This window comes from Pelophylax lessonae (genome assembly GCF_965119305.1).
Source record: "Pelophylax lessonae genome assembly, chromosome: 3".
NCBI classification, from domain to species: Eukaryota; Metazoa; Chordata; class Amphibia; order Anura; family Ranidae; genus Pelophylax; species Pelophylax lessonae.
The window spans coordinates 194,135,316-194,156,652 of NC_138770.1; the positions used below are offsets into that span (position 1 = coordinate 194,135,316).

At 42.7% G+C, this 21,337-nt stretch overlaps 1 protein-coding gene across 1 annotated transcript in view; it reads right to left on the minus strand.

The window, feature by feature from the left end:
• The window catches only part of LOC309551575 (claudin-19-like), an 89,766-nt gene extending 68,788 nt beyond the window's left edge, over positions 1-20,978 (minus strand). Inside the window, exons 1-2 of the mRNA XM_082252211.1 lie at positions 20,825-20,978; positions 10,033-10,275 (exon numbers count right to left, since the gene is read on the minus strand). Of these exons, the coding sequence (XP_082108337.1) occupies positions 10,033-10,252 (220 nt within the window). The 5' untranslated portion in view covers positions 10,253-10,275; positions 20,825-20,978. The remainder of the gene's footprint in view (positions 1-10,032; positions 10,276-20,824) is intronic.
• Between the last annotated feature and the right edge of the window lie 359 nt (positions 20,979-21,337).

Genomic DNA, 21,337 nt, shown 5'->3' on the forward strand with positions numbered 1-21,337 from the left:
TACCATGGTGCTTCCTCCTCATGGGGTAGCTGGGTGGTGCAAGACTTTGCATTACGGAACTACAAAGTAGTTCACATGCCCCTTCTTGGGCATGCTGGACTCTGGGACGCCCCGCCTTTAGGTAAATACCTCTCCTCTTGTCAATACTAACTCTCAACTCTAATATGAATGGTTTGCAACCTTAAAACTTGTGTGCCATCAACTCTTCTTGGAGGCTGATTTGTAGTATATCTTAATATTAAAAAGGCACTTTTCTTGTGTGGACAGCTCCTTCCCCTAAACTATATAAGGGTGTTTCCTGGAAGCGACCCTTTGCATTGGGTCACAGTAGTGTCCATTGCCAGCTGAGTTCAGGAAGGGGTGCAAGAGTATTTCAGGGAATGCTGCTTAGGCCAAGCTGGGTTGCCTTGCAGGTGTTCCCAATGTAAGCAGTGCTGGGATCAGCTAACTAACAGTGGAACATGTACACAGCTGATTATTTTAAATAATGAAACACATCAGAGATGTTCAAATCAGCCAATCAGAAACCCCTCCAGTGACTGTCAATGACCTGTTTATCAAGGGGAGAATGAAACTGCTAAAAGGATGATGGAAGGAATGGCCTAGGGCAGTGATGGCGAACCCTGGCACCCCAGATGTTTTAGAACTGCATTTCCCATGATGCTCATACACTGTTGACTTATAGTTGAGCATCATGGGAAATGTTGTTCCAAAACATCTGGGGTGCCAAGGTTCGCCATCACTGGCCTAGGGCAACAGTTTCCAACATCAGGCCTCAAGTACACCCAACAGGCCTTATTTGTTTCCCTTAGATAAAATAGCCGTCAGAATTATCAAAACATTTAAATTGATTTAAAGCACCTGTTCAAGGTGAAGGAAATCCTGAAAACATGATTGACTGTTGGGGGTACTTGGGGACTGAGAGTGAGAACCATAGGCCTAGGGTATGGAGTATACATGGATGCATGCTCATGCATGGGAGACATATTGGTGTATACATAGATTGGACATATAGGCTGCGTCTTGGTAGTGTCTCCTTGGTAAAATTAAAGCTTTAGTATCCCCGTACAAAAAAAAAAAACCTGCAAGACAATGGCATAATGTGCTAGCATGCATCACATACTAGCACATTATGACGTACTTACCTTAGAGCGAAGCCCCCCACACGGCCGCCCGGACACCACTAAGGGAGCTGTCATGTTCCCTCGGCGTCTCTTCCGGGAGTGCGCTCGGGAGTTCACTTTCCAATTTCCAAGTTCACTTCAGAGCTAATGCGCCCCTGGTGTCAGCGGCTGCATGCAGGGTGAATATCTCCTAAACCGTGCAGGTTTAGGAGATATTAATTTTACCTACAGGTAAGCCTTATTATAGGCTTACCTGCAGGTAAAAGGTAAAAAGCGGAGTATACTACCGCTTTAATGAAAGGAAGAAAATAGTATTCGGAAGAGACTCATGGGGCTTTTGATTATTTATTATTCTGTATATACTCTGTCGAACATTTTATCTGATTCTGGGATCAAGTAAACACTACACCCTCTAGAAAAGAACCAAGTTTGCCCAGAACTTGCTTGAAAGCTGCATTCTACGCATTCTTTTTCATTAGTATGAATATATAATATATATATATATACTGTGTGTGTATATATATATATATATATATATATATATATATATATATATATATACTTTATATTAAACAAATCAAATGTTGTTACTTTAGCTGGGTACACACCCCCTTTAATCTGGCACTCTGTGTGAGCTGAACCCCTTGATCCTCTGACTTCACTGGAGCGGTCCCCCTTCCAGGGCAGACCCTTTGGCAAGTCCCCTGGTACTCACGGACACTGTTTTTCCCAGAGGACTCTGCCAGCAGCTCCACTGGATCCTCTGCAGCTCAGCTCCACACCTGGTTCACTAGGCCAACTGCCTAAGACCACTTTCCTCATGCCAAAGGAGGAGAAACCAGCTGTAAGCCTCCTCCTGGGACTCTGCTTACCGCCAAAGATGCCCTGTCACATGTCCCCCTGGCTTTAATGAGCAATCCCAGGATGCACTGCAAGAGTGCCCATCAAGTCAATGTGTCACTGGCTGGGTTTCCTCCACTGTCCCACTAGCTCCCTTATTGGATACAGTGGGGACACTCCCTCAGACCCAGTGAATCACACCTGGAAACATGCAACAGGCAACCAAATAGATCAGGCTCCCCTGATAAGCAGAAGGAACATAAGATGCTTTTACCTAGCACCTACCTAGGAGGATGCTACATAAACATGTTATACTTACCTCCTCTGTGCAATTGGTTTTTCATAGGGCAGCCTGGATCCTCCTCTTCTCGGGTCCCCCGTTCCTGCTCCTGGCCTCTCCCTCCAATCAAGTGCCCCCACAGCAAGCAGCTTGCTATAGGGGCACCCAAGCCAAGCTGATGCTCCTTGTGTCCATTCAGACACAGAGCTGCTGTTCGGCCCTGCCCCCCCCTTTCTCCTGATTGGCTCACTGACTTTGATTGACAGCCATGGGAGCGAATGGCTCCACTGCTGTATTTAGCCAATCAGGAGAGAGAGTCTCAGGAAGGCCGAGGGACTTGTGGACATCGCTGGACAGAGAGGGGGCACAGGTAAGTACTAGGGGGTGCTGCTACACACAGAAGGATTTTTATCTAAATGCATAGAATGCATTAAGATAAAAAAACTTTCCTGACTTTACAACTCCATTAGGCTTTGACAAAAAAAAACCTACAAGCTGTTGGGTTTCTATGCAAAGCTACAGCTAATTTTGCACTCTCTGGTTTTAGTAAATCAACCCTAAAAAATGTAGCTTTCCCTAAACATTCACTGATGGTGAATAAATTACTGCCATTTAACCACTTGCGGACCACCCACCGTACATATACTGTGGCAGGGCAGCCACCGGCGACCCGCTCCTGCTCTGATTACACACAGCGGGAGCCCAGTGGTGGGTACCGCAGACTCGAATTCAACCGTCACCCACCGATTAGACAGTACACAGGCAGAACGACAATCTGCCTATGTAAACAAGACAGGTTGTGTTCTTTCAGAAGGGAAGGTATTGATCCTGTGTTCCTGCAAAGTAGAAACATGGATCAGTGCCTTACTCTAGTCAAAGCACCTCCCCCACAGACAAAAATGTTATATGGGTACAGTGTTGCATGACCGTGCAATTGCCATGTATCGCCACCCCTGTGGGGGCTGCTAGGTATTGCTTGTCCTCCTGTGCTGCCCTGACCCTGGGAACTTCACAGTCTATCTGACACTCTAGATTCTGACATAGTGTATACCCCTTTAAATGAAACGCAGACACAATGCAAACAGTCTTTTGTATTAACTAGACAGCAAAATGGGGGTGTATAAGAGTGTCGGTCAGCCAAATCCTTGGAAAACACCCCAAAACCCGGTTGAATTGAACACTCAGTGGAGTTATATGTACATATAGCAATAACAGTGAATAACAACAGCACTCAAATGTACAAAGCAATCACAGACACTTAGCAATGAGATTATCAAGATTAACAAAGTGACTTTGACTACTGATTATGCTACTACTAAAAGGGGAAAAGGGCCGGCCTACAGTGACTCTAATCCTAATGAGTTATTGTTAAAAATAGATAAAAGGATGCACCAGCCAACAACCTATAACGACTGCTGCACCTGAAATTCCCTGAATACCGGAAGATAATGGTGAAAAATATATATGAAGTGCGCTGTCTCAATATAACTGTGCCAATGAGTAAAAACCCCCAAAAAAAAGATCTACACTATCTCACAAAAGTGAGTATATCCCTCACATTTTTGTAAATATTTTATATCTTTTCATGTGACAACATTGAAGAAATGACACTTTGCTACAATGTAAAGTAGTGAATGTACAGCTTGTATAACAGTGTAAATTTGCTGTTTCCTCAAAATAACTCAACACACAACCATTAATGTCTAAACCGCTGGCAATATACCCCTATGTGAACATGTCCAAATTGGGCCCAATTAGCCATTTTCCCTCCCCGGTGTCATGTGACTCGTTAGTGTTACAAGCTCTAAAGTGTGAATGGGGAGCAGGTTTGTTAAATTTGGTGTTATCGCTCTCATTCTCTCATACTGGTCACTGGAAGTATAACATGGCACCTCATGGCGAAGAACTCCCTGAGGATCTGAAAAAAAGAATTGTTGCTCTACATAAAGATGGCCTAGGCTATAAGAAGATTGCCAAGACACTGAAACTGAGCTGCAGCACGGTGGCCAAGACCATACAGCGGTTAAACAGGACGGGTTCCATTTAGAACAGGCCTCACCACGGTGGACCAAAGAAGTTGAGTGCATGTGCTTAGCATCATATCCAGAGGTCATCTTTGGGAAATAGACGTATGAGTGCTGCCAGAATTGCTGCAGAGGTTGAAGGGGTGGGAGGTCAGCCTGTCAGTGCTCAGACCATACACCGCACACTGCTTTAAAATGGTCTGCATGGCTGTCGTCCATGAAGGAAACCTCTTCTGAAGATGACGCACAAGAAAACCCAAAAACAGTTTGCTGAATACAAGCAGACTAAGGACATGGATTACTGGAACCATGTCCTGTGGTCTGATGAGACCAAGATAAACTTATTTGGTTCAGATGGTGTCAAGCGTGTGTGGCGGCAACCAGGTGAGGAGTACAAAGACAAGTGTGTCTTGCCTACAGTCAAGCATGGTGGTGGGAGTGTCATGGTCTGGCACTGGGAAGCTACATTTTATTGAGGGAACCATGAATACCAACATGTACTGTAACCTACTGAAGCAGAGCATGATCCTCTCCCTTCGGTGACTGGGTCACAGGGCAGTATTCCAACATGATAAGGACCCCAAACACACCTCCAAGACGACCACTGGCTTGCTAAAGAAGCTGAGGGTAAATGTGATGGACTAGTCAAGCATGTCTCCACATCTAAACCCTTTTGAGCATCTGTGGGGCATCCTCATATGGAAGGTGGAGGAATGCAAGGTCTCTAACATCCACCAGCTCTGTGATGTCGCCATGGATGAGTGGAAGAGGACTCCAGTGGCAACCTGTGAAGCACTGGTGAACTCCATGCTAAAGAAGGTAAGGCAGTGCTGGAAAATAATGGTGGCCACACAAAATATTGACACTTTGGGCCCAATTTGGACATTTCCACTTAGGGGTGTACTCACTTTTGTTGCCAGCGGTTTAGACAATAATGGCTGTGTGTTGAGTTATTTTGAGGGGACAGCAAATTTACACTGTTATACAAGCTGTACACTCACTACTTTACATTGTAGCAAAGTGTCATTTCTTCAGTGTTGTCACATGAAAAGATTAAATAAAATATTTTTAAAAATGTGAGGGGTGTACTCATTTTGTGAGATACTGTATTTAAGGTATATACAGTAGTGCAAAAATCAGATAAGGAAAAATCATGTGCACTGATCCTAAAACATGTCAAATTCCTGTGTATAACAACACTGTATATAAAATATAAAGGACGAAAAAAAACAAAAAAAAATTTATAAGCCAAAGTTCACAAATGCCAAGAGTGAAATCAAGTGTACAAAAATTTTAAAAAATGAAAAAAAAGTTCCAACTGAATTAAAAAAAATGACTGAATAATACAAAAACAGTCCAAACAAATTGAATATAAACAAATTACCATAGTGCTTGATTCATAGCCTTCAAAGTGCTGCATGCATCACCACTGTGCTCTGATAATAAAATGGCTGCTTATCAGACCCAAATGGGTCAATAGGCATGTATGCTGTTCTCAGTTTTGAGATCAATCTGTGATACTGCGAACAGACTCCGGCTCCAGTATCACAGATGGATATAGGGATAAAAGAAGGACTAATAGTGCATTATCGCTAGTGTTTATTTAAAAGGAAATAACAATAGGAGTACAGCGCACATAGGTAAATAAACTCAAAAATATCAATAATGAGTAGAAAGAGAAGGATCATGCATCTAATAGAAAGCCAAAGGTCAGTCCATAAGTCCCACAGGAAAATGATTCAATCGTCCCTCAGTTGAACCAATAAATATAGGAGATTGAGAGACCAGCACCAAGAAATTAGATCAGATCCAAAAACAATGCATCACCACGTGCTCAGTAGAGGGTATCTGCTTACCGGATCGTTTAACCCTCGGTTAAGAGTGGTCAAAAAGGCATGTGCTGGAAGGGTAAACTCAAAGGATTAGCAGCACACCACCAAGCTCCGGTTAGCGATCCAATATTCCATACACTGATAGACGTAGTGCCTCCAAAAACTCCTAGTTGTAATCCGCTGAGTAGGCCAAAAAATACACCTCCGAAACAAAGGGAGACTCCAATGGTATAGTATGTACAGTTTATTGACATAAAATAACAACAAATGGGCAACTCACATGTCAGCAGAGAATACAGACATAAAAGTACAGGATGGCCGCCGTATGGGCCTGGTTACGCGCGAGTGTGTCTGACGTGTTTTGTCATCATGGGGACATTGTCAAAGGCCTTTGACAATGTCCCCGTGATGATGAAACGTGCCAGGCACGCCCGCACGTTAACACGCTCATGCCACGGCCATCCTGTACTTTTATGTCTGTATCCTCTGCTGACATGTGAGTTGCCCATTTGTTGTTATTTTATGTCAATATACTGTACATACTATACCATTGGAGTCTCCCTTTGTTTCAGAGGTGTATTTTTTGGCATACATGCCTTTGACAATGTCCCCGTGATGACGAAACGCGTCAGCACGCCCGCGCGTAAATACGCCCATGCAGCGGCCATTCTGTACTTTTATGTCTGTATCCTCTGCTTACATGTGAGTGACAATCCAGGTTATGCTGTCTGCATGCAGTGTCCAAGTGTTGTATGTTACTAGCAGGCAGCGGAGGACTTGGGCATTAGCCCGCTCCCCAGATCCTGAAGACAGCTGGTGTTCATTCAGGAAGCAATTCAGGGTCTGTTAACCATCCAGCAGGGAGCCGGATATGGCAGTTCAGTCAGTTGTTGATTCAGGGGTCTGCACTGTCACCCGCTGTGCCGTCCCCCATTCGTCAGCAAGGGGCACAGGAGGTCTCTGGCATGGTGATGTGTGGCCGATCCTCTTGAGTAGGAACAGCGGTGACTCCTGGTGCCGCAGTAGGCCCCCAACTCCCACAGCTGGGTGGCGGGACTGGTGCTCACTCAATGGATTCAAGGAAGAAGAGCACGGGCCTGCTGGGATACTCCTTTTATATCTTCTCCCATGACTTTCTCAGAGAGAGGGTGGCTTGTTGGGAGATGTAATTTGTAAAGGATTCAGCAATGCAGTAATGGCCATGCAGGAGACTACAAATCCCACAATGCTCTCCTTCAGAGCTCAGGAGTGTGATGCAGATGATTTTGGCCCAGCACTATCGGGAAACACGAGTAGCCTGCAGTGGTGGAGATAAAGTCTGGTACTTCATATTACAGTAGTCTGCTGCTCCCGGTTACAGTAGTTTAAAGTAATGCAGTGTGGTATCGCAAAAAGTGGCCTGATCATGAAGAGGGGTAAATCTTCCGGAGGTCAAGTGGTTAAAACACATGCACAATGAAAATTCACTTGCAGTAAATGTTTGGTGCATGACAAATTCACTGCAATTCATGTAACATACAAATTACCACAATTACTTTTCTAAAATCAGATTACATGACTCCTCGACAATGTCCTTCATTTTACTGCAACTGGATTTTAATATTTATTGAAAGATGATGATATATAATAAAGGCACACCAGGGAATCACTTTGCTTCCTAAACTGGGATTGGTTGTGATATTATAATAAAGACAACACCTGCCCCTTGGCACTCAGTTTCAGCAAGTCTACTCACTATCTATAAAATTTGAAGCATGTAAGGATCTGCTATACAATTTGATCTTACAATAAGAATAGCTGCCTTGTATAGCCTTGTTTCTGTCCCCAAGAATAATGGAGTTTACATGAAAAGGGATTTTTGTAAATTGTAGGGAGCACAAATGCAATAAAGTCTTGAGGTTGTATAGGTACTAAGCTTAAATACCAATGGAAACCTATAGTCCCTTAACCACTTAAGCCCCGGAGGATTTGGCTGCTCAAAGACCAGAGCCTATTTTGCAATTCGGCAGTGCGTGACTTTAATGGACAATTGCGCGGTCGTGCGACGCTGTACTTAAATGAAATTGACATCCTTTTTTTCCCACAAACAGAACTTTCTTTTGGTGCTATTTGATCACCTGTGCGAATTTTACTTTTTGCGCTATAAACAAAGAAAGAGCAAAAATGTTTGAAAAAATAACAATATTTTTCACATTTTTTATATGAAATTCCCCCAAAAATGTAAAAATCAAAATTTTTTACATTTTAGGCCAATTTGTTTTCTGCTACAAATTTTTGGTAAAAAAAATCGCAATAAGCGTATTTTGATTGGTTTGCGCAAAAATTATTGCGTTTACTAACTAAGGGAAAGATTTATGTAATTTTTATTGTTTTTTTTTTTTAACGAGTAATGGCGGCGATCTGCGTTTTTTTGTGGGACTGCGACATTGCGGTGGACAGATCGGACCCTTGGCTGACATTTTTTACACTTTTGGGGGTACCAGTGACATTACTACAGTAATCAGTGCTATACATATGCACTGTTATTGTAAAAATGACACTGGCAGGGAAGGGGTTAACTTTATTAGAGATGCAGGGGTTAAATGTGTCCCTAGGGGCATGCTTCTAACTGTAAAGGGGTGTGGCTTTTCATGTAACCACAGAGACATACGATCCTTCATAGCAGGATCGTATGACCTCTACTGTTACACCAGGGAGAATGACAGGTGGCTTTGTTTACATTAGTCGCCTGCCTTTCTCCCTCTCCACCGGGAGATCGCGAGTGACCGGCGGACATCGGACCCGCCGGTCACAGTCGCGGGGATGCAGGGGAACGAGCGGGGGCGGGAGCGCGCCTTTGGTGGCGCGTGCTCGCCCACTACAGGCTCCTGGGCTAGCGACGTAGTACTACGTCACTTTGCCCAGGAGGGGCTGACCGCCGCAGTAAATGTACTTGCGGGGGTCGGCAAGTGGTTAAAGAATCTGGCACCAGCCTAAAAATGCTGGTAAAAGTACTTTCAGCACTTTTCTTTTTCTCAAATAATTTTTTATTGACTTGAAATTTGTCTCTGAACTTGCCAGTAAATATGACTACTCCAAGAGTCTATTTCCTAGCACAGCCCCCACCCTACTTTCTTGCAAATCCCAGTCTTCTCTTCTGCTGTGAACGCCTAACTACTGTTTGTGTTGGTCAACCTCCTGCATGCCTCCCCTCACTTTCCTAAATAACCTTTTTTGGACAAGAAGTGAATGGGAATAATATAGAATGTCACTTGAGTAACACCTCTGCTTGGGCTGCTGACATCAAACCCAAGATGGCAGTGTCCAAAAGAACTCTCTGGGATTTTGATATCTACAAATAGGAGACTTTTAAGTAAATAACATTCTTAAAATACATGTAATGCACATTTAATCTTATGGGAAGATCGTTGTTGCAATGAATGGTCTGGCAACAGGGTGGATTTCGGTAAAAGAGATTTACTTTTCAATAAGATATTGAATAATGCAATACACATAGCATTGGTTTCCTCCTTTGCAATTCACTGACAATGCTGTTTAAAAGTGTGATCTATCCTTTATATACGAAAACAATCAATAAAAAACAGTAATTTATTTGATCTGAATTATAATCAGTTTTCTGACGCAAAGGGAGATTTTCAATAGAGTCGGAAGCTAGTGACAAAATGTCACCATTTTCTAAATCAACCAAGTGCAGGCTAAATCAATGAAACGGAGAGTCTTTGGTTTGCACAACATATTGAATTCAATCAGTTTAGTTGCGATGAATGATCCATTGCATGATCATATCAATATATTCTTCTTTATTCGGGCCTTTGGTTTTAAGTTAGTTTGGCTGCCTGGATTATGTTATAGAGTGATTCTAGCACAGTTGCAGTAGAAGAATGCAGTAAACATGTATAATATTTCTGGTTACAACTAGTAAAAATACTTACTGGACAGACTGAAAAGTGACGAGAACCTCTTACACTGCACAGAGCCCACAGAGGTGCCCACACAGTTCATCCAGAGGCCTTCGAATATGGAGGTGGAAGTGATGATGTTTGTGGAAGGGCTGGAGGTTTTCCATTTAGTAGATACCGTGGATACAAGGACACAGGTCATCCCTCCCAAAGCAAGCAACAAGGCACAGACCTGGAAGGGGGTTCTGTTCATGATGAGCTGTATGTATCTTGTGCCTAAGTAAACACATAAACATCAGGATTCAATTCTAAATTCAAGGTATATTTCCAGTGAAAAGACAGTTAGGCCCCGTTCACACTGGGGCGATCCGACTTCCCCAGGCGACCTCCGAGGTCACGGTGCGAGCAGCGCGCCGCGACCTCGGAGCGGCCGGCACAGACTTCATAACATTGAAGTCTATGACGGTCGCTCCGGGTCGCCCCAAAGAAGCTCCGGACCCTTTTTCTAAGTTGGAGCGACTTGTGTCGCTCCTATTAGAATGGGTCCGCAGCTTCCCTATGGAAGGCGACCTACGGCGACCTGTGAGGCGACCAGGTCGCCTCACAGGTCGCCCCAGTGTGAACGGGGACTTATCCATCTTATTCATTACTGAAAAACATCAAAAACAAAACACTTAAAGTGTAACTCCACTTTTGTGGGGAAAAAAAATTAGCAAATAAAGAAAAACAATATAGCGCATAGAATTGCAACACAAATCATATTGCAATTGAATGTTATTAAAAATTACCTTTCCTTTTCAATCTGCAGATGTTGTAATTTTCTGTAAAATGCAATGCAATATGGCTACCTGGAGGTGTTCTGTACACAGAATGTGTACTGACCACACCCCAGAAACATAATTTCCTGCTTGTGTGATTGGCTCACCAATTTTCCCAGAAGTCTGCTTAAGATACAAGTCTGATTTCTGGCATCCCCTGCAACAAAAATGTCATTTTTGGTGAGATACTCCCAATAGGAGCACGTCTAAAGGGATGCAGGCCCAGCAGATTTCCTCATTAGAGCCCTGCAGCTGCCACAACTGATAGATAATTATGAAACCACTCCCATTTGACCCACTCAGCTCAGAGGAACAAACAATGATTTCTTCAGAATAACAAAAGATAAGAATATGCAACAAAGTTTGGTAAAATCCGTGTAATGTACAGAGATCACCAAGAGGGGAACGTTTTTTCTCAACAAAAGTGGAGCTACGCTTTAAAGATTGCATTTTAACGCCTGACCAAATTGTAAACTAGCTATTAGACAACAACTTCTAATCTTAACTATGGGGAAACTTTGATTGTTTCCCTTACTGTAATATTGTATTTTTATGTTACATCCCCAAAGTTTAAATGTAACTCTGTTAAAAAAATAAAAACCTATTTACCATAAAAAAATAGCATTTTTTTTGTGTTTAAAGATTCCGTAAACTGTTGCGAACACCCAGTGTTTGATTACTTAGCCAATAGGCTATTGTTTCTCATAGAGAAGAGCTTCAACAAGTGTGTTTTATACATAAATATATAATCTAAGTGTGCACATACAGTACATGGGCATAACTGTTCAAGGAAAATGTTCAGTTTAGATTATTTGTGATCACCTGTTGTTTAAAGGTACCTACAGACTTAGGAAAACAGCCATTCAAATCCAACTGAATAATTGGTGATTCTGGTAGAATGATATTTACATTGGTAGCATTACTTTTAACCTCCCTGGCGGTATGATTATGTCAGGAATTACATACCAAAAGCGGTACAATTCTTTTCATGGAAATTTGGCGTTATGTATTGTAGGCCTACAATTCTTAGTAATTACTGACTTAAACCTGACCAAAACAAGAGTCTAGACATCCCAGATGTGATAAATTTGAAACACAAATGCGTGAATTATAATCGAATCAATAATATTATTTTATTATTTAATATATAATATATATAATAAAATTATATTATTGATTAGATTATAATTCATGCATTATATATTATATATAGATATATGTGTGTGTGTGTGTGTGTATATATATATATATGTGTGTATATATATATATATATATATATATATATATACATATATATATATATATATATATATATATATATATATACATATATATATATATATATATATATATATATATATATATATATATATACACACATATATATATAATATATAACGCATGAATTATAAATGAATCAATAATATAATTTTATATATATATATATATGTGTGTGTGTGTGTGTGCATATATATATACACATATATATATATATATGCATATATATATATATATATATACCGGTATATATATATATATATATGCGCATATATATATATATATATATATATATATATATATATATATATATATACATATACATATATATATATGCATATATATGCATATATATATATATATATATATATATATATATGCATATATATATATATATATATATATATATATGCATATATATATATATATATATATATATATATATATATATATATATATATATATATATATATATATATATATATATAAAATATAAAATGTGTTTTGTGCAACGTTTTTTTTTTTTTTTTTTAATTTCCCTCCCTAGTTCCGCTCCCATGCAGCATTGCTGCTGCAGGGAACGGAACTAGGAAGTGGTCAGACCGACGGTGGACGGAGGAGCGGCGGGACTCTCGGCTGGCGATCTCAGCAATGAGAGATCATCGCTGGATCGCCAGGATAAGGTAAGAGAACACCGCTGCGCTCTCTGCAATCCACCCCGAGCATGACTCAGGGTTACCGATCCTGCAATGAAAAATCCACCCCGAGTCACGCTCGGGATTACCGCCTAGGTGGTTAATATAAAGCTAATGCAAGACAGGATTCATAAATAGTAATGAGCAAATTGGGCAACATTTGGTTCGCTGCACAGTTGCCAAACCGATTGGGAACATAGCACTGAAGTCTATGGGAGTTAAATCTTGATCATTTTTTTGGCCCTGGGATTTGCTATGGGGGGTGTACCAATGTAAAATAAATATTCTTAAAAATAGTTGTATAATTTAAATAGCAAGCTTTGGGGATGCTGTAAACCTGCACATGAAGTTGTAGATGCAGTAAGATGTAATCATATAACAATAATATTGTATCTCTACAAACATCAGTCAGGGATTTGTCATTCATCAGCAGTTTAATTATTACCACTAGATGACAGATCCCAGGCTGGTGTTTGTTAGTAAAAAAACCCAGAGGATCTGTCATTTAGGCATGGTTCACACGAGCCCGACTCAAAAATCGCACAACTTTCAGTTCAACTTTGGAGTCCGACTTTGATACAACTGTGATGTGACTTTTTATACTCTGTGGCATTGAAGTTGTATCAAAGTCGGACCAGGAAACGTTTCGAAAGTTGGAAAGACTTGTGTAGTATCTGTTAAGTAGTGATGAGCCGAACATCTCCTGGTTCGGTTCGCACTAGAACACTGCGAACAGAGCTAAAGTTTGTTCGAACAAACAAACTCCATTGAAGTCTATGGGACTCGAACATCGAATATCAATTGGCCTAATTTTGAAGGCTTAAATTCAAGTTATTGACCCAAAAATGTGTATGGGGGTCCAGATATTGACCTGGGAAACATGTAGCAATGAAAATTTTTTTTTTTTAAAACAATCGTTTTTTAAGGAGTAGTGATATACTGATTGTAATGATGCTTAAAGTGAAACTATAAAAATGAAAAATTCCTTTAAATATCATGCCTCGGGGGTCCCCTTAATGTGCCTGTAAAGTAGAGCATCTCTACGATGTATGTAGCCTGCTGCAGCAATACTGACATTTCTAAAAGAAAAAATGTCATATACAAATACACATACAAGTTTCAAATCACATGTACTTGTCATACAGGTGCAGAAAAATTGGGCCTTGGTTGTTGGTGGTGCCAACAATGTAACCCCTCGCAGTTACTCTTGCTGAGTGCAGGAACGGGCCCTGCTGCTAAAAATTCCATACAAATTTGAAATCGCATGTACTTGTCATACAGGTTCCAAAAATTGGGCCTTTGGTGTTGCTGGTGCCTGAACACCGTAACTCCACACAGTTACTCTTGCTGGGCACAGGAACGGGCCCTGCTGGTAAAAATTCCATACAAATTTGAAATCGCATGTACTTGTCATACAGGTGCCAAAAATTGGGCCTTTGGTGTTGGTGGAGCCTGAACACCATAACCCCTCACAGTTACTCTTGATGGATGCAGGAATGGGACCTGCTGGTAAAAATTCCATACAAATTTGAAATTGCATGCCACTGTGGTGCAGCACATTCCACAAATCTGCAAAAGGGAGCAGAGTCTACCAGATGAAAAGGCAGCAATTGCAATGCTATCAATTTGGCCAAGCTAGCATTAAGACGCTGAGCATGTGGATGGCTGGGACAGTATTTTTTTCTACGGTTAAGAAATTGGGGTAGTGAAATTTGCCTGCTGCTCAAATCAAGCGGTGCTGTCAGAGGCGTAACTAGATTTCTCAGGGCCCCGGTGCAAGAAATCATGAAGGCCCCCCCCCCCCCCCGAAAAAGCATGTTTTTGACCCTTTTTTTTATTTTTTATTTTTTTGCAATATAACAAAGTAAAACATTTCGGTTTCTGGTGAGGGGTGTGGGATCAGGGCAGTAATGGTGGTGAGGGGTGTGGGATCAGGGGCGGTAATGGTGGTGAGGGGTGTGAGATCAGGGGCGGTAATGGTGGTGAGGGGTGTGGGATCAGGGGCGGTAATGGTGGTGAGGGGTGTGGGATCAGGGGCTGTAATGGTGGTGAGGGGTGTGGGATCAGGGGCGGTAATGGTGGTGAGGGGTGTGGGATCAGGGGCGGTAATGGTGGTGAGGGGTGTGGGATCAGGGGCAGTAATGGTGGTGGTGAGGGGTGTGGGATCAGGGGCGGTAATGGTGGTGAGGGGTGTGGGATCAGGGGCAGTAATGGTGGTGAGGGGTGTGGGATCAGGGGCGGTAATGGTGGTGAGGGGATGTGGGATCAGGGGCGGTAATGGTGGTGAGGGGTGTGAGATCAGGGGCGGTAATGGTGGTGAGGGGTGTGGGATCAGGGGCAGTAATGGTGGTGGGGAGGGGTGTGGGATCAGGGGCGGTAATGGTGGTGAGGGGTGTGGGATCAGGGGCGGTAATGGTGGTGAGGGGTGTGGGATCAGGGGCGGTAATGGTGGGGAGGGGTGTGGGAGTGAGATTAGTGGCGGCGATGGTGAGGGGGGTGGGTGGATGGTGGGGTGGGATCAATGGCGGTGATGAGAGGGGGTGATGGATTGGAGGGGGTGGGATCAATGGCAGTGGTGAAGGGGTGATGGTGGAGAGGGATCAGTGGGAGCGATGGTGGGGGGGGGTGGAGGAGGGGTTGGATGTGGTGTCACCACTACCTCTGTCTTACTGATCCCATCCCCCCACCATCGCAGATCTCATCCCTACACCCCCAAAAGTTCTGTTGTAGAGGATGAGATCTGTTCTGTGCCAGGCATGGGATGGGATCATTAAGAGGCAGCATTCCAGTAAGCCAGCAAGGGTGGAGTTTGGGAAGGAAGGCAAGTTGAAGTTCACTTACTTTTAGCAGTCAGTCGAGTCAAGACGATTTCCCCCTCACTCAGGCTCAGGCAACTCCAGCCAGGCAGACACAGCATGGAGTCTCTTCACACTCGTCTGGCAGAGGGGAGAACTCCTCCTCCCCCTGCACTCTATTGGTGTCAGCTGGTCAGCTGACTTTCAGTGACTGACCACCCCTGCTGCCTCACTGCATCAGCCCTCTCTCGGATTGGAGGATCGGCAGGGCTGAGGGCGGTGCAGGCAGCACAGCAGCAGAATGCAGGTACTCGTAGATTGCTTTACACTGACTGCACACATGTCATGCCTGTACCTCTCCTCCCTGCCCCCCCCCGCACAACGATCGGGGAAGGCGGCATCCAGCCTAGTTTCTCACTCACTCAGCTCAGCCACCACTAGGGTACTGTCATCAGGCGGACGGACGGGCCCCCTCACGCCGCGGCCGCTGTAAGAAAACGGGGCTGGCGGGCCCCCCCTCAGGTAGCGGAACTCCAGGGCCCGGTCGCAACCGCGACCGCTGCGACCCTGATAGTTCCGCTACTGGGTGCTGTACTGCTAGCAGATTAGGTGCAAGTCTCTGTGGCACTCATTGCTATACCATCATCCCTCTCAATGCTGGTATTTGAGAAGACATGAGGTATAGTAGGGTTAGAGATCCCAGATGAGGAGCAAGGTGATGTATGATTGTTTTGATCTTGTAGCTCTTTCAGGTGCTGTTGCCAATGGACTGCATGGCAGGTCGTCGTATGCCGTGTCAAGCATGTGGTGCCCAAGCGGCTGGTGTTCTGGCCACACTTGATGCGCTTCAGACAGATGTTGCAAACAGCAACACTGCGGTCTACTGCACATGTGCTGAAAAAAGCCCACACTAATAAACTTTTTGAAGTCCGTGGGGAGTTTGCAGCACCCTGCACTTGTGGAGCTCTGTGTTGTGATGCAATAGGTTGGCTACTTCTATGGTGGCCCCTGGAGAACATCCTGCCTCATTGGAGTTGTGCAGTTAGTGACCTCATCATCCCCTCCCTCCTCTTCACTGGAGCAAACTCGGCAGTATGCTGCAGCTGTGGGAACATGACTGCTAGTTTCCTGTCCGTCATTGGCACTCCCTCTCTCTAGGCTCACGTTATTCCCTTTATCAACCTGCGAACCAACATCACAGTTTTCAAATTGCTGTGCATCCTCCAGCAGCATGTCACTGACACTATGATTGAATAGTTGATGGTGGGGCAACAGAAGAAGTAGCTGTGGAGAAGGAGCCTGTGGAACGGGCCGCTTTGGCAGCTGCGGTGGAAGGCAAACTACTGTGAGCATGGGTGTCAGTGGACGAGGAGGATGAGGACAGCTTATTTATCCACTCCACCAACTCTTCCAGATGTTGTGGCTAAATAACACGAGCAGCACCGGAAATAAAGGACGGGCGTGCCCTGCCTGCAGAGGATGCACCATGTCGACTGCGACCATCACTTTTCACTTTTCGTGGCCTGTAAGCGGTTGCCTCTGCTTGTCGGCCTTTCGGACATGATGTGGATAGAGATCAATATAGGGTATACGCAACTGACCGATAGATACTCAATGACCTGATATGATCTACTCTATAGCCCTATATATACAGTAGATAGAGATCGGATCAGTATAAGGTATACGCAAGTGACCGATAGATACTCAATTACCTGATATGATCTACTTAATAGCCCTATATATAGATAGAGATCAGATCAATATAGGGTATACACAAGTGACCGATAGATACTTAATAACCTGATGTGATCTACTCAATAGTCTTATATATAGATATAGATCAGATCAATATAGGGTATACGCAAGTGACCGATAGATATTCAATGACCTGATATCTAATCTATTGCCCTATATATAGATAGGGATCAATGTATGGTATATGGTCTATGGCAGGGCTTCCCAAACTTTTTTGGGTCGAGACCCACTTCTGAACACAGTTATTTTTCGGGACCCACTTGCTTGTAATTGAATATTGTAAAGTGCTACAGAATTTGTTGGCGATATTTAAATGCAAATAATAATAATAATAATAATAATGCATATTTTAAAGGGAGGGGGATGTTAAATTAAAAATACCAATTTACTACTTTTCGATTTATTATTGAATACACTTGCCAGATGTTCTAAGTGAGGGTTCATAAACCTGTGGCATGTGTGGCATATAAGAGGAGTTGTAAGTAATCAGCAACCTCATAGACAGTATAAGGCAGGCAGAGGACAGAAATCAACCACCCCAGGACAGTGATCTGTAGGCTATATGGCACTCACCCTCCTTCCTCTCCCAGCGGTCCACAGTGAAGGTGAAGCCCCTGTTTGCCCTCTCCAGGGCCCAGCACACCTCACCCAGAGTCTCCATGATGAGGAGCTCTATGCTGGTCTTGGTGTCCTGGCTCTTCTCCTTCATATTCCCTACTGGCGTCACAGAAGCTGCCATGAACTCCTGACACCGCTGGGCCACCTAATCCTCCTATGACACAGAGGCTGCCGCCTCTGCCCGCTATAGCTAAGAGAATCTCACCGCCAGTCTAGCCACCACCACTGCCACCAGAAGGACAGAGGAGCTGGCTCTGCACCCCATGAACATATCCTACATAACAGCCTAGATACGTACTCACTGATGCAAGTATCCTCCTCGCTGGAAATGCAGACCAGCCTCCATAAACTGCGTGGGTGGGGTCCTGAATCCATCATGATTAGACTGCTCTGGCGCTCTGTAATTTGCGTGGGCTCACACAGCACAATTTATGTGGGCCAGCTCTCAGTGATTTCCGGCTCAGTGTGACCCACTCAAATGCAGCTCGTGACCCACCAGTGGGTTCCGACCCACAGTTTGGGAACTCCTGGTCTATGGTATATACTGCACTACTGAATATACTTCACTATCTGATCTCTTAACTTGTAAAAAGCACAAATCTCTCTCCCTGCCTAACTGCTAGCAATGTCTCTAATTAGACTACACTGCACTGTCAGAAAAACTGCAAAATAACTATTCTTTCCCTGCCTCAAACACGTTCCTCTCTGTTTCCTATCTCACCCACACAATCACACTACACGCTGCGGCTGTGCGAGCAGCCTTTATATAGTGTGGGGCGTGTACTTAGCCAATGAGCCATGATTGGCTAAAGGCAGCCTGCCTTTAGTCCAATCATGGCAGAGATGATTTGATTGGCCAAAGCATGGAGGTCAGGGATCACATGACGCACTGCACGCGCCGCGTGCGCGCAGTGCATTATGGGCATTTAAATTTCCCACGATGAAGCACATTTGTTCATCATTCGACGCACGATCGAACAACCGATGTTGGACTCGAAACTTGAAGCTCATCCCTACTGTTAAGTGGATGTTAATTTTGTAAGGTGTATTTTAGTCAGTAAGGTTAACCTGTCTTCACTTTGAATCCTGAATTATGAATCCTGAATTATGAAATACATTCTCTGACTGCTTCCGACGGCGATCCTAGCCTTAGTTCACCTTTCTACTTCGTTTTTCTCCTTCCTTTTCTAGACTCCATCTTTTTCTAGCTCCCTTCTACTTGATTTCTGGTTCTTTCTCTCCTGCTCCCCTTTCTTCATACTTTTACAAATACCTGTGGGGTTGGTCTCAGGACTTGGGCCACCCCTGGGATGACTGTGAGTAGGCCGTGGCGCGCCGCCTCTTCCCTTCCCCCCCCCCCCCCCACTTTTCTGGCCTCTCCCCTTCACTTTTTTTTTTCCTTTTCTTTTCATTTTACAAGAACCCTCCAATATCATCTTGATTACATGAAGGTTTTCAATAACTAGTGTTCTGTTTGTATCCCTTTTTGGATTCCTCTGTAATACCTGACACCTCTACAGCCCCTGCATGGGCGATTTATATGCTTATTTTTGATCTTTTATGTTGTGTTATAGAATACAATGAAACAGAATTATGAAATATAAAGAAAAAAAAATATATATATATAAGTGCGAGCTCATGATTGGGTATTCAAATTGAATACTGTGCTAATGATGTGCACCCTCAATCAAATGTTGTCTCCCCTCCACCCCTCCTTCCCTCCGCTGTGCAAAAAGGGCTCTCTCTATTTTTATTTGCTTTTTTATTTTAATTACTTATTACTTTTTTTTAAATAAAAACCTCCAGTCCACCCCCCACCCCCAATGCACATAATTTGCCCCTAGGCTATTGGTAATGGCTGAGTTGTCTTTTCAGTTGCAAAAGGATTCCAATACATAATAGGATTTAGCAGATTTATTTTTTTAATCATCAGAACACTTTTATTTAAAAAGGACCATTTTGTTGTACTATTTATCCATAGCTATAGCCCCAACAAATACAGAGTGCATAGTTTGTTCAAATGAGTTAGACATGTATAGTAAGAAAGATCCACTGGGCAGGTGAATACTTTAAATGTGCAGGACCCGCAGGTAAGGATGGGTTAAAAAAAAAACAAAAGGGGGTGGAGTCTGAAGATCCACTTTATTTGCAAAGATTTACCTTTACTACTGTTTAAAATAAAACCCAATATATCTTAGTGCTTTCAACCTTCTTCAGTTGTCTTCAGCATGCACAATGTCAAATGTATTTCTCTATATACCCACATACAGTATACATATGCAAATTATAAAAAAGGAAATCATTTTTTTTTTGTTACATCTTTAACCTATTGAATATGTTGGTATTGGACAAATAGCAGAAATAATTTGTTGTGAGAACAAACTTAACCACCGTAGTTGTATTTTGTCTATAGAACAGGATGGAACTTTCCTGAAATCTTTCAGAAAATGTCATCACATAAGCAGTGCAGATCTCCAAAACAGAAATGGCTGAAATGGCTTTGGTGGCCTTACAGGTTAAACAACATGTCTGATACATTGACTCATTTGAGCAATCTATGTACTCTGTATTTGTTGGGGTATAGATATGGATAAATAGTACAACAAAAACGTATTGTATAATAAAAACTATTCCGAATAAAAAACAAAATAAGATCCTAATATATATTGGAATCCTTTTGCAACTGAAAAGACAACTCAACCATTACTAATAGATTTCTAAAAGACAAGAAGGACGGTTCCATCCCTAACTGAAACAAACAAAATTCCTTGTATTCCCCACAGTAATATCAACCTTTAAAAAAAAAAAAAACATTATGAAATGTAGATCCTGTATAATAATATAGGTAAATGAAAACTCTAATTACCAATTCCAGGTTTAGGATCCTTCCTTTTGGATATCCAGACCAGGACTTTGCTACCATCCAACAGTTACAGACTGTCTGTTGTACAAACTTTGGTTTACATCAGAGAGGCCCAGGGTTAAACATCAGAGACCTTGATGTCAGTTTACTTTCATAGTTTCACTACGTAGCAGGCACACAACACACATCTTTATCGCAACAACATTTAGCTTACTTTAGGATGTATCTACCCATCATTTCCAGGTTGACAAGATTTGAAAAAATTCCTACTTTTAAATAAGGGTTGAGCTTGAGGTTTAAGAGGTCATTAGCTCAAAAAAATAAATTTATATTAGCAAGTAGGAGTCTCTATAGAACTCCTTATCAAACTTCTCTTATAACTTTTTCAATTCTAAAATGTTTGTGCAGATCCCCTTAGGCAGCATCTACTTAACTAATAAACTATTTTGTCAAAAGTATTGGGATGTCTGCCTTTACACACACATAAACTTTAATGGAATCAAGGCTTGGTCCGTA